This window comes from Podarcis gaigeae (genome assembly GCF_964106915.1).
Source record: "Podarcis gaigeae genome assembly, chromosome: Z".
Classification (NCBI taxonomy): Eukaryota; Metazoa; Chordata; class Lepidosauria; order Squamata; family Lacertidae; genus Podarcis; species Podarcis gaigeae.
Genome location: NC_139691.1, coordinates 49,719,084 through 49,731,967, shown reverse-complemented (window position 1 = coordinate 49,731,967; position 12,884 = coordinate 49,719,084). Strand labels below are relative to the sequence as shown.

General features: G+C 46.5%; 1 protein-coding gene across 1 annotated transcript in view; it reads left to right on the top strand.

Moving 5' to 3' along the window:
- Positions 1 to 11,289, top strand: part of GPC4 (glypican 4) — a 102,010-nt gene extending 90,721 nt beyond the window's left edge. The window contains exons 5-9 of the mRNA XM_083722918.1: positions 4,559 to 4,689; positions 5,199 to 5,345; positions 6,814 to 6,950; positions 8,246 to 8,421; positions 10,522 to 11,289. Coding sequence (XP_083579044.1) covers positions 4,559 to 4,689; positions 5,199 to 5,345; positions 6,814 to 6,950; positions 8,246 to 8,421; positions 10,522 to 10,736 — 806 coding nt within the window. The 3' untranslated portion in view covers positions 10,737 to 11,289. The remainder of the gene's footprint in view (positions 1 to 4,558; positions 4,690 to 5,198; positions 5,346 to 6,813; positions 6,951 to 8,245; positions 8,422 to 10,521) is intronic.
- Positions 11,290 to 12,884: the final 1,595 nt, after the last annotated feature.

Sequence of the window (12,884 nt, the reverse complement as noted above, 5' to 3'; positions counted from 1 at the left end):
GGCTGAGTGCCAGGAAGCTCGACAAAGGAGGACAGTCTGCTAATTGTAGGGGCCTCTGCACCACTCACAATGGCTCAAGAGGCAAAGCTCCTAGTGAGGAGGAAAGGCAGGAGCACTGGCAAAACAAGAGAGCCAGTGTCGTGTAGTGGTTAGAGTGCCTGCCAGGACCTGAGGGTCTTCGGTTCAAATTCCCACTGGGTGGCTTTGGGCCAGTCGCTGCTTCACAGGGCTGTTGTTATGGGGAGGAGTGTCAGGAGCCAGTCAGGACCAGGTCAGAATGAAAAACACTGGTGTCAGTGAAGTTAACTCTTTATTGAAAAAAACCAAAACAGTGCAGGCCTAGCAACTCTTCCCAGTAGGGGCAGTTACAGGGACTGAAGGAGAGATTCCCTGGCTTCTTCACCAGCCTGCTTCCTCTCTGCCTCTTTGCCGCCCTCCTCTGCAGCCTCTGCTTCTGCCTCAATGTTTTCCTGCTCTCTGCCCCAGCCTATTCCTGCTCACTAAACCCTGTTGCCTCTTCAGCTTATGACACCTTCTCCTCCCAGCCTGGTCCCTCGTCTCCCTCTGACCATTTATCATCATCCAGTCCCCTGGCTCTGAGTCTTCTTCCCTTGAGGGTTCCCCAGCTGGTGCCTCCCACGCACTTCTCTGCACCCAGCCTGTCCATGGCACTCAGCCATTGAGAGCTTGCAGGCAGATGTTGCTGGTCAGAGCCAATGAAACTGAGTCAACAGACAAACATTCTGACTTGCTGCTAGAAGGCAGCTTCCACTGCTCAGGTGTTCAGCAAATGCCTGATGAAACAGGTGGAGGGATGAGTTAGTTCACCACCTTGTGGAAGAGAGTCTATAGCTCTGGTGCCACAGCCAAGAATGTCCTGCCTCCAAGTCACAGCAGACCAGTCTTCATAAAGCCACCTGTCCCATCATTGCATCCCCAGATGTTGCCAGGGCTGCCTGCCCCTGAACATTGTCCATGCAAGCTGGAGGTTTGTGGGGGTGTTGCATTGCAACAACATCTGGGGATGACCCAAGGCTGAGGAAGGCTGCCTTAAAAGGAATCCAGCAGGTTCCAGGTCTTAATTGTAGGGGGAGGTGAGGGAATGTACACATGAGAGGAGGCATTTCCCCCACCCCCAGGTAAACAAGCATGCAGCTCTTACTGCTGTTCCAAGCCATTATCAGCTTTGCCCTGGGGCACCTTGCTTCCTCCTCTACTCGGCCTCCGCCCACCTCCTCAGTTGTGTAATTCTAAAGCCTTCTTGTCCTGAACCACAGCCCAATGCTGTTGAGGGGGGGAGGGGGGATTTACCATTCATCAGGATTTGTTGGCAGGCAAGATCTTAGCGGGAGCAAGGATGTAGTCATTCCCATGCACCTTTAACACATCTTCCTCGCTAAATCCTTGCATTTAAAAAGTGAAAACTTCACCCTCCTTCAAAAATGCCATCTGTCTCCCACCTGATTCATTATGGGTGGGGGTTGCAATAAAATGTATTTCTTCTTGGCCCATCCCTTTCAGCCCCCTGCCAGCACAGAAAGAGTTTCCATCTGTATCCTTCCTCTGAGAGCAGAAGTGTGCTTATCTCTGAATGCTTTGCGCTGGCAACTTGGATTGCTCCTCTCTCTCTCTCTCTCTCTCTCTCTCTCTCTCTCTCTCTCTCTCTCTCCCCCTCCCTCCTGTCCTCTCCTCTGCCCCCACCCCCACTCTCCCCTCCCAGCCTGAATAAGGATGAGATGCCTGAGTGGTGATTTGTGTGCTGCCATGACAATTGCAGGTCACAAAGGCCCCGATTCAGGAATGCTCTACTTAGCCACTAGGTTGGACAAAGACACCACATAACCCAGAGATCCATTCTTTCTTCTCTTCTTCTGCCCCCACCCACCCCCAAGCCTCTCTTTCAAATTTATTGATTATTTTGAAAAACAAACCAACAAGAATACCACTTTTTTTGTGTGTATCTTTTTTACAGTGTCTGTCTATCTTATCATCTATCTATCGATCTATCTATCTATCGATCTATCTATCATCTATCTATCTATCATCTATCTATATCTATCTATCTATCATCTATCATCTATCTATCTATCATCTATCTATCTCTATCTATCATCTATCTATCTATCTATCTATCTATCTATATCTATCATCTATCATCTATCTATATCTATCATCTATCTATATCTATCTATCTATCTATCTATATCTATCTATCTATCTATCTATCTATCTATCTATCTATCTATCTATCTATCTATATCTATCTAATCTATCTATAGTAAACCAAGACATTTTCTCTTTGCTGTAACAGGGGCAGCCTTGTTGGCTCACCAAGGCAGCTCTGAGCATTGCTCTAAGTCATGCTCTGCTTTCCTGTGGAATGCTTCCATTTTGCTGTCACATCAAAAGCCATTTCCCCCTCTTCACCCCCAGTACAATGAGGGATATTCATGGGAGCAGTCATTGCTCAGAAAGGCTGAAAGCTGAGTGTTATGGGAGCCGACTGCAGTTCCATCTCAGGCTATGCCTTGCCCAGCTGTCCCATCCCTTGCTCTGCATTTACTGAAGTTCTTTGGTCGGTTCATTTGCCCTTCCTGGGTGGGCAGCTTTGCAGGTGGGCACTGCATCTCCCCTATGCACTGGTCTATTGCTGGCCAGATCGAACGCCTGTTGCCAAATTGGCCAATAGCGGCAGGTGGAGGGGGGGTGTCAGTGACATGCGCCATTGCTTACTTCAGTGCCCATGGCCAAACTTTTCACATCTGCAACCAATAAAGTTGTGGCATTATTTGATCCCAAAAATCCAATAAGCTGTGTGGTGTCTGGTTATTTGCAGCTTCGGGAATAGGGTTGTCACAGGGCCTCGCCATGCAAACATGGAGTGAGGATGAGCATGGTTTGCATTGGTGCTTAGCAGGCACTCATGGGTAATGCAGAAGGTCTGTGCCTTGGAAGGGAGTGGCTGCCTCTTCCCTTGCAAATATCCGTTTTTCACAAGCCTTTCTGAAATCACCAAGATGGGGTTTGGCATAGGGGCCACTTCATTTGGCCTGCGGCTACAAAGAGTCTTCTTTCAGCTTTAGGAGCAGTTGTGGCACGGCAAATTCAGATGTGCAAGGTCCCTTCATGATAGTCACAGGCTTGTCCACAAACACTTTCCTAAGATTATACAAATGCCTTACAACTATGCAGCAATACTAACTAGAGATGCATTGCAATTATCACTGCCTGCATGGCCATTCTGCTAGATCTACTTGTGTTCATTGCATGTACACAGGTAAATGATTTGGAGTGCTCCAATATCTTATTTTGGAGTGACTTAAGAAGTTCCAATGTGCTTAAAAGGGCTTGCACACCACTTTCTTGAAACAGAAGCACCTTGTGTCCCCAGTGTTCTCAAATGCTTCTTGGAGCATACAAACAGCTCTTCTTTAGAGTTCTTCCCATGCCCCTTCTCCAGAGTGATCCTGGGAGTCAATCCTCAGTGTCTGATAGGCTTCAATCAGCACAAGGTGTGAGAAGACTCCGTGGCTAGAAAGCTTTCCTTCCATGCTGATTGGGTGGCTGCAGGGTGCTGGAGACAGGAGCCCTGCTGCAAGGATAGAAATGGGTCTTCAACCACTACACCTCTACTTGGGATCACAAGAACAGCCTGGCTGCTGGATCAGGTCCATTTAGTCCAACACCCTGAGGCTGGCCAGATGGCACTTTTGGAAGCCTGGAAGCAGAACTTGAGCACTATCCCTGAATTTTGCTCCTCAGCAACCAGTATTCAGAGCCATAAAACACTCAGTTTCCTTAATGTTCCTCGGCTGATTCCTGCCACCAATAAGCTAACAATGTAAATATATACAAGGGATGGAAGGCCTTCAGTGGAGAGGGTGTGTACATGGGTATTCTGATTTTTTTATATATATAAAAAGAAATGAAACAGGAAAACTTGAAATGCAGCATGAATAAACAAGGGAGATGGTATTATTTATTTTAGACAATCTGCTCTGATTGCAAAATTTCAGGGGAGGGTGCAGTTTGAAGAGCCTGGAATCTCTCCCTCCCCCTGGGGCTTAGAAGGCAAATGGGGAGGGGGAGGCAAGCAGGAAGCCCATATGGGAACTGGTGTGAGGAAGTGGAAAGCTGGGCGAAAAGCAGACGTCTAGCTGCCTTCCTTGGTTTCTGAAACGATGGGATGCCTACCTAGAGAATGTTCCAGATTTCGACGTTGTTTACTCTCCTTGTTTCATCAGCATGAGCAGGAGAGGTGCTGTTGGGAAGCTGGTGTGGTGGGGGGGCAGCATAATAGATTGTAACTGGGTATCCAGTGACTCACAAATTGCCATTCCCTGCCCCCTCGCTAGCAAACCTGTAATGTGAAAAAGCTTAGCAAGACCAGCAGAGTAAGCAGGCCTTTCGGTAGTTTTGTGACATCAGTGGCCAACATGGTCATGCTGGCTGGGATTGCAATGCTGTCCAAAACATCTGGAGGGTATTCGGGTGGGGAAGATTGACTCATTGCATCTGCCACAACCCTCCACCCCACTGTTCCTGTATTCTGCCTCAGATTCCATGCTCATGGTGGCGGAGAGGCTGGAGGGCCCTTTCAACATTGAATCCGTCATGGACCCGATTGATGTGAAGATCTCTGATGCCATAATGAACATGCAGGAGAACAGCATGCAGGTCTCCCAAAAGGTATGGTGAGGGCATTTTGCATTTGGAGAGAGAGAGAAAGAGAGAGAAACTCATCTTAATGAAACCAAGGTTTCCAAGCCACGAGGCGCCATGACCTCACTATAATTATGAATTACTTTTTAATTATTTATTTTTCATCTCTTGACTTTTTTTAAAAAAAAATGTAAGTACATTAGTTTGGTTGGATTGCATAATTTGAGTTGTCAAATTACCTGGATTTTTTTTTTTAATGGGGGAATGAATGTTTGTTTTTTAAGGCAGGAGTAGAAACTGAAAGCTCAAGGGATAAAGTTGTCTACTTTTCAAGGTTTAACCATCCCTATAAAGAGTCAGGATGCTGAGCTGGTCAGCTAGCAGTTGCTGTGCTAAATCAGAAAACATCTGTATTGCAGTCTAGCATGTTAACTTCAAACTACTGGCACAATGGCTGCAAGAAGTGAGCAGGAGGTAAGAACAAAGATGCACAAAATCAAACTTCTGATACTGTTATGTGTCTCCCATCGGTTTAGGTTTTCCAAGGGTGTGGGCAGCCCAAGACACTTGCGCAGAGCCGGACGTCTCGCTCCATTTCAGAAAGCAGCTTCAGTGCCCGTTTCAGACCCTACAACCCAGAGGAGAGGCCAACCACAGCAGCTGGCACCAGCTTAGATAGACTGGTGGGTATACAGAGATCTGTGGTGTGTGGTTCAACATGACTAGGAATGGGGGTCTTCTCTTCCCTGCATAGAGCAGCGCTGCCGAGCTGGTGGCCCACAGGCCTGAAGGCTCCTTGTTGTTATTATTTATTACATTTCTACACCACCAGTCATCAGTGGGTCACAGGGCGGTTTACAGTATAAAACCTCAGTGGTACTAGACTTAGTAATGAACAAAACAACACCCCCACACACACTTTGCCTGGTAGAAGAGGAATGTTTTTGCCTGACGCCAAAATATATGTAATGAAGGCAACAGGCAAGCCTCCCTGGGGAGAGCATGCCACAAACAAGGAGCCACCACAGAAAAGGCCTGTTCTTGTGTTGCTGCTCACTGGACCTCTCATGGAGGAGGCACACAAAGAAGACTGCAGTCCTGAGCCGTGATCTGGCCTAACAAGCCTTTTCGGCTGGCCTGTCAATGGCTTCAGCAGCAGCACTGAACAAAGCATCGCTGACATTGATTGGATCAAAATGCAATGCTCTGAAAAAATGAAGGAGCTCTTCAGTCTGTTTCAAAGTTTCCCATGGAGCAGCAGGCACCAGAGGCTGTAAAAGAGGCTGCTTTTAAGAAACGTTTTCTCTTCAGTCCCTGTTTGTGGGCTTTCTAGGAGCATCTGGTTGACGGCTAGGAGGCTTGGTCCTGCTCTAGATGGACCTTGCGTCTGATCCGCTTTTCTCACAGTGGCCACTCAGATGACTTTGGAAAGCTGAGCAAAACAGCAACTCTCCTCCTTTCAGTTCCCAGCTATTAGTATTCAGAGGACACTGCTTCCGGCTGTGGAGGCAGAAAATAGCTTCATGGCTGGTAACCGTGGGTAGCCTTATCCTTCACAGATTTCTCTAATCCTCTTTTTAAAGCCATCCAAGCTGGGTGCCCTTTTGGCAGCACAAAAGCTGTTTGCCTGCCAACTTTGTTAAGAGACCCCAAGTTCCAGTGCTGTGAGAGAGGGAAGGGGAATAGCTCAGTGTGGTGCAGTGGTTAAGAGCGGTAGACTCGTAATCTGGGGAACCGGGTTTGCGTCTCCGCTCCTCCACCTGCAGCTGCTGGGTGACCTTGGGCCAGTCACACTTCTCTGAAGTCTCTCAGCCCCACTCACCTCACAGAGTGTTTGTTGTGGGGAAGGAAGGGAAAGGAGAATGTCAGCCGCTTTGAGACTCCTTCGGGTAGTGATAAAGCGGGATAGCAAATCCAAACTCTTCTTCTTCTTCTCAATGGCAGAGCATCTTCTCTGCATGCAGAAGGTTCCAGACTCCCAGGTAGGGCTGGGGGGACGACGACTTCAGCCAGGAACCCTGGAGAGCCACTGCCTGTCAGTGCAGACAATGCTGAACTAGATGGATCAGTGGCATAAGCCAGCTTTTTTTTCCTGGGGTTGTTTTGCTGAGCAAAAGAAGAGTAACTTTGATGATACTCTTTGACCAACAGGTGACAGATGTGAAGGAAAGACTCAAGCAAGCCAAGAAATTCTGGTCCTCCCTTCCCAGCAATATCTGTAGCAATGAGAAGATGGCTGCTGACAGCATGAATGAAGAAGAGTGCTGGAACGGAAGTGACAAAAGCAGGTTTGGAAGAAGCCCAATTCCTCCTTTCATAGAATCATGGAATTGTAGGGTTGGAAGGGACCACAAGGGTCATCTAGTCCAACCACCTGACAATGCAGGGATCATAGCTGCATAATCCCTGGCAGGTGGCCATCCAATCTCTCTTTAAAAACCTCAAATGAAACCTCAAACCTTTCAAGGTAGTCTGTTCCATTGTCAAGCAGCTCATACCCTCAGAATGTTCTTCCTAATGTTTAGGTGGAATCTCCTTTCTTTTAATTGGAATGCATTGGTTCAGGATTCAGATTCCAGACAGGAACCCTGTGTTAGGTAGGTGTGTTAGTCTGGTGGAAAAATAAAATAACAGAATGCCTCATTCTCACATAAAACTAAGCCGTGGCTTGCTAACAAACCATGAGTTGTCCCAGAGAAGATTAAACAAGCTGTGATATGTGTTTCCAAAACTCAGTTCATTTCCCAGCTGCACTTTCCTCATGCCTTTGTGGCTTGGTGAGCATTTGGAGTGGCCAAATGAACCATGGTTAATGCCAGTGCAATGCCAAACCATAGTTTAAAAATCTAAGAACTTGCAAACCTACAACAAACCATGGCTTCAGATCATGGTTTGCTGGCAGTAAGCACACCATAGTTCAGTGGCTGGGCAGCATTCACACATAGTTTAAACCATGGTTTAATATACCATGGTTCAATAAATGCTGCATTAGCATTTGTGTGAACCTGGCCAAATAGGCTAACAAGCTTTCATTGGCATTTGGTTGGCCTGCTGGACTAGATGAGCTGTTGGCCTGATCTAGAACCCTCTTCAGATGCATGAAGTGCCATCATGAGTTACAGGTGTGTGTGTCGCTGGATAGATAGATAGATAGATAGATAGATAAACACAGAGTTTGTGGGACAGTGGTGGTGGTGAATTGTAAGCAGTGAGGTCAAAAATACAAAAAAAATATAGGCAACTGTAGTTGCAGTAATAACAGTGGCCATTCACAAACAGTTGCTAATGATGACTTATTCAACCTGGCATTGGAAAGTTATTAATGCATGTAGGGCAGCTGAAGTTTCCAGGTATGACTGGAGATGCCCCCTGTGGAAACACTACCGGTTAGTATAGACAACATTGAGCTTGGTGGACAAATGGTCTAACTTTGCATAAGGCAACTTCCTATGTTCTTGAGCAGACAAGAGGGGTGTGAAGACAACGTCACCTCTCCCACTGTCTGTTCCATTCATCCCTCATCATGACCATTGCTGACCGTTGACTGAGTGGCCTCTGATGGAGTGAATGCTGTTTCTCACAGGTATGTCTACGCAGTGACAGCAAACGGCTTAGCCAACCAGGCGACCAATCCTGAAGTGCAAGTTGACACCTTGAAGCCAGACATGGTGATTCGCCGGCAAATCATGGCTCTCCGTGTGATGACCAATAAGATGAAGAATGCCTACAACGGGAATGATGTTGACTTCATTGATATAAGTAAGTGCAGATGAGTTTTCCCAAGGCAAGGAGAGAGAACCTGAGGCTTGCCAGATGTTGCTGGATTCCAGCACCCATCATTCCAGACAACTGACCACGCTGATGGGAGCTGGAGGCCATCGACTTTTGGAGAATGCCAGGCTCCTGGCCATATATCTAGAGCTTATTGCAGTTCTAGGATGCCTGGGGGGTCTGTTTCTGCAAAATGGAAGGGTGCGTAGGATTCTTCTGCATTCCTCTGATTTTCCCACAGATCTGACTGGGTGCTGCAAGTGTGGAAAGAATTTACCAATTTTGTTGTTGTTTAGTTGTGCCCAACTCTTCGTGACCCCCTTCTTGCAGTCCATGAGACTCTGAAGAGTCTCTTCCAGCACCAGAATTCAAAAGCATCCATTCTTTGGCGATCAGCCTTCTTTATGGTTCAGCTCTCACTTCCATACATCACTACTGGGAAAACCATAGCTTTTACTATACGGACCTTTGTTGGCAAGGTGATGTCTCTGCTTTTTAAGATTTACCAATTTACCATGTGGCAAAATGATGCGAGCCTGACTAGTGGTAGAATGCAGAGCATGAGAGTGATCACTTGGTGAACAGCCTTTCATTCTGCAGATAGATCACTTGGGCGTTGGAGGCAACTGGAAGCAAGTTCTATAAACTTGGGCCCACAGAGCTCCTTGCAGATATGAGCCATACGTTCAGGTCCTGGGGGACCACTAACAGTGACTCCCGGGAGGCCTCAGTGATCAGTCAGGGATATAATGAATCAAATTGTTAAGAATCTTGTAACAGAATACAAAAAGCTTATTTGGCAGCCTGGGTAGACTTTTGAGCCCTGGAGTTAGGTGCCGGCAAGAGTCTGTCCCCATCAACAGTCTAGCCACAGTGTTTTGCACCTGCTGGAGCACCGAACCAGGCTCAAAGGTGAATTGCAATTTTTGAGTCTGGAGTTGATGGGCTTCCTCAACAAAAAGAGTGGGGAGGTGCTGGCCCAGTCTGGATGACGTTTGCCCTGCACTGCATATGTTGAACTTTAAAACTTTCAATTTCCAAAAAAGAGAGGGTGTTAAAAAGTTGTAGTAAGGCTTAGGAATTGAAAAGATATTTTGATTAAATAAACATAATTTGGTGTTGCTTGGTAAGTAAAATGTGTGTAGAATTGCATAGAAATCATTAAAAATGATTGCCAAGTACTTGCAGTTATATATTAATATATATTTTTATTACAGTGGTGCCTCGCAAGACGAAATTAATTCGTTCCGCAAGTCTTTTCGTCTTGCGAGTTTTTCGTCTTGCGAAGCACGGTTTCCCATAGGAATGCATTAAAAATCAATTAATGCGTTCCTATGGAAACCGCCTTCAGACCAGGTCCGGGGACAGTCTGTCCCCCGACCTCTTCTGAAGGCCGGCGGGGCCTTCAAAAGCCACCCGGGATAGCGGGAAGCGCTTCCCTGCTATCCCGGACTGCTTTTAAAATGCTGGCGGTGGGGAGCAAAGCCTTTCGGCCCCCGCCGGCCTTCCTGGACCTCTTCTGAAGGCCGGAGGGGGGGAAAGGCTTTGCTCCCCACCGCTAGCATTTAAAAGAGGTCCCCGGAGATTTCCCTATGGGCTTTCTTCTTGCGAAGCAAGCCCATAGGGAAATTCGTTTTGCGAAGCACCTCCAAAACGGAAAACCCTTTCGTCTTGCGGGTTTTCCGTCTTGCGAGGCGTTCGTCTTGCGAGGCACCACTGTATTGTTGTTGTTTACCATTATCTGACATTTTCAAAAGGCAATATTAAAATTCTTTGGTTTTCCTAAAGCAGTTTATGTGCCTCACAAAAATAGTAGCAGATTCAAATTCCTCATACCCCAAAACGTATTTTTAAATACCCCCTGACTGAAGAAATTTGCAAAAATTATATCCCCACCATCTAAAATAACACACCCTAAATTGCACTTGTTATTTGCAGCTGACCCCTGTCCAATTTTTGCCTCTTTGGTGAGGAGTTGGTAGATGGGTTTTGCTCCCTGTTCAGGCTCCTCCAAACTCATAATATGGTGAATCTGAATAAAATGCTAGAATTGTAGAGCTAAACAAACTGTCTGTGCAATTCTTCCAGGTGATGAAAGTAGCGGAGAAGGCAGTGGAAGTGGCTGTGACATGCAGCAGTGCTCTCCCGAATTTGTGTTCAACGCAACAGAAGTCAAACAGAACACCAACAAAATGGACAAGAATGCCAGCCCCAGCAGTGCCTCCCCCAGGGTGGCCTCCTTAGAAGCACCTCTCCTCTTCAGCACCCTCTTTTTCCTGGCCGTGCAGAGACAGTGGAGATAACTGTGCCACTCCTTTCTTTCTTTTACTCTTTGAGGGTGGAAAATGACTGCTATTAAAACGAAACAGGCACCCGAATAGGCACCCGATTTCACTTTTGTACCATCTAGTGACTTGGGGGGGGCAGGGAGGAGGGGTGTGTGATTTGTAAGTTAATGGACAGCAGTGTACAGTTTTTACCATGTTGCCGCTGGGTTTCATGAGTTTTTCCAAGATCTATCTCTCCTCTCTCTCTCTCTCTCTCTCTCTCTCTCTCTCTCTCTCAATTTTTGGGAAGGGGAAGATGAACCTGAGGATTTGGACCAGTTAGTCTGACCTGTTGACTGAGAAACCACAATAGATGTGGTGAACTAAGTTGTATATACAGGCCTGTAGGTAGCATTGCTTTTGTGTTGTTGTTTTTGTTGTTTTTAAATAGCCCATTTCTATCTTGCCTCGCCACAACCCCTTTCCTTTTATTTTATTTTAGCCTGTTCCCTGCAAAACAAATGGCTGAACCAGAGTCCTATCTTGGCATGTATCAAGGATGATATCTCTCCCCTCCCTCAAAAAAACACCAAAACACACACACACACAAACCCAACCCACATGAAATTATCTGTACAGAAGCAAAAGGTTTTTTTTAAAAAAAAATCATCATATTTCATGGGCAGTGAAAGAAGCTGTCTCTCAAGCAAACAGACACTTCTTTGTATAATGTTGAGTTCCCACATGTATCCATTACGCTCAGATGCCTTACCTAGGAGAGGAAAGGGGCTAATTTCTTTGTGGGGTGTTCCAGTCTTTAGAACAGAATGTGAACGGTTAGCTTTTGCACACCTTGTTCCCAGCTGTGGAAAGCAAATCATCATCTCCGCCAGCCCTTCCCCAAGAAATTACCCAGGTGCATTTATGGCAGTGGTTCCCAGATGGTGTTCCGCAGGCCCCCAACTACCATAAGAGATACCAAAATTTTCAAAAGTAGGAGGTCCATGGGTTGGCTTTTGAAAATGGGGGGGGGGGGAGGTCTGCAGCTAATTGGGAACCATTGATATATGGGGTTCTGCCCCTCCCCCAGCTTAGAAGAGATACCACACCCTCCCAGCACCCAATTTTTAACTGGAGCAAACATTTGGCTTCCAGAACCCCTTCCTAGTTTTGACAGTGTGGTCCCTAGGTACAATATCTGCTACGCTTCCTTGGTGTCAAACTGGGACTGCTACTCTACAAGCCGTTTCACACAGGGAAATAGATTTAGGTCCCATCTGCTCTATACTTTTAAAGCAGTATCATACCACTTTATGACTTCAACCACGGCTTCTTCCAAAGAATCATTGGATCCATAGTTCATTAAGCATTCTGAAAGTTGTTAGGAGACCCCTGCTCCCCTCCCAGAGCTACAAATCCCAGAGTGGTTTAACAGTTGATCCCTCTTAGAATCATAGAAGAGTTGGAAGAGACCACAAGGCCATCGAGTCCAACCCCCTGCCAAGCAGGAAACACCATCAGAGCACTCCTGGCATATGGTTGTCAAGCCTCTGCTTAAAGACCTCCAAAGAAGGAGACTCTTCCCACAGAGTTCTGGGAATTGTAGCTCTGTTGAAGGGAACAGGGGGGTCTCCTAACAACTATCGGTACCCTTAGCAAACTGCAGCTCCCAGTATTCTTTGTAGGAAGCTATGACTTGAAGCCATAAAGTGATATGATAGTGGTTTGATTGTATACTGCTTTTCTCACCAAATGGAAAATGGGAAGACTGGTCCATGTGATGTGTTTAGACCTCTTCCAGATGTTTTGGATCACAGCTCCAGCCTTCATGGTCAACGGTTAGGGAAGATGGTTGTCACAGTCAACAGTGACTGAGGGGTAATAGGCCACATTAACAGCTGGTGGGTTTTTAATGGGTTTCCAGGAACAGACTTTTAGGCAACAGGCGAGGGTGAGAGATTTTACCGAGAGGGAAAGGAAGGAGGCTGATGTGAGGCAAGATTTGCAACCTTTCTTGGAAGATCCCACTTACCTCTAACCTCAGAGGGGGCTATACTGAGGCAACGGGAAACTCCTGGATAAATGTATATATTTTTATATTGGGGGGGGGGGAAGGGGTGAACAAATAAAATCACTTTAAATAGAATGATACATGTGAAGTCTGCAGGAAGACTAAAAACTTTT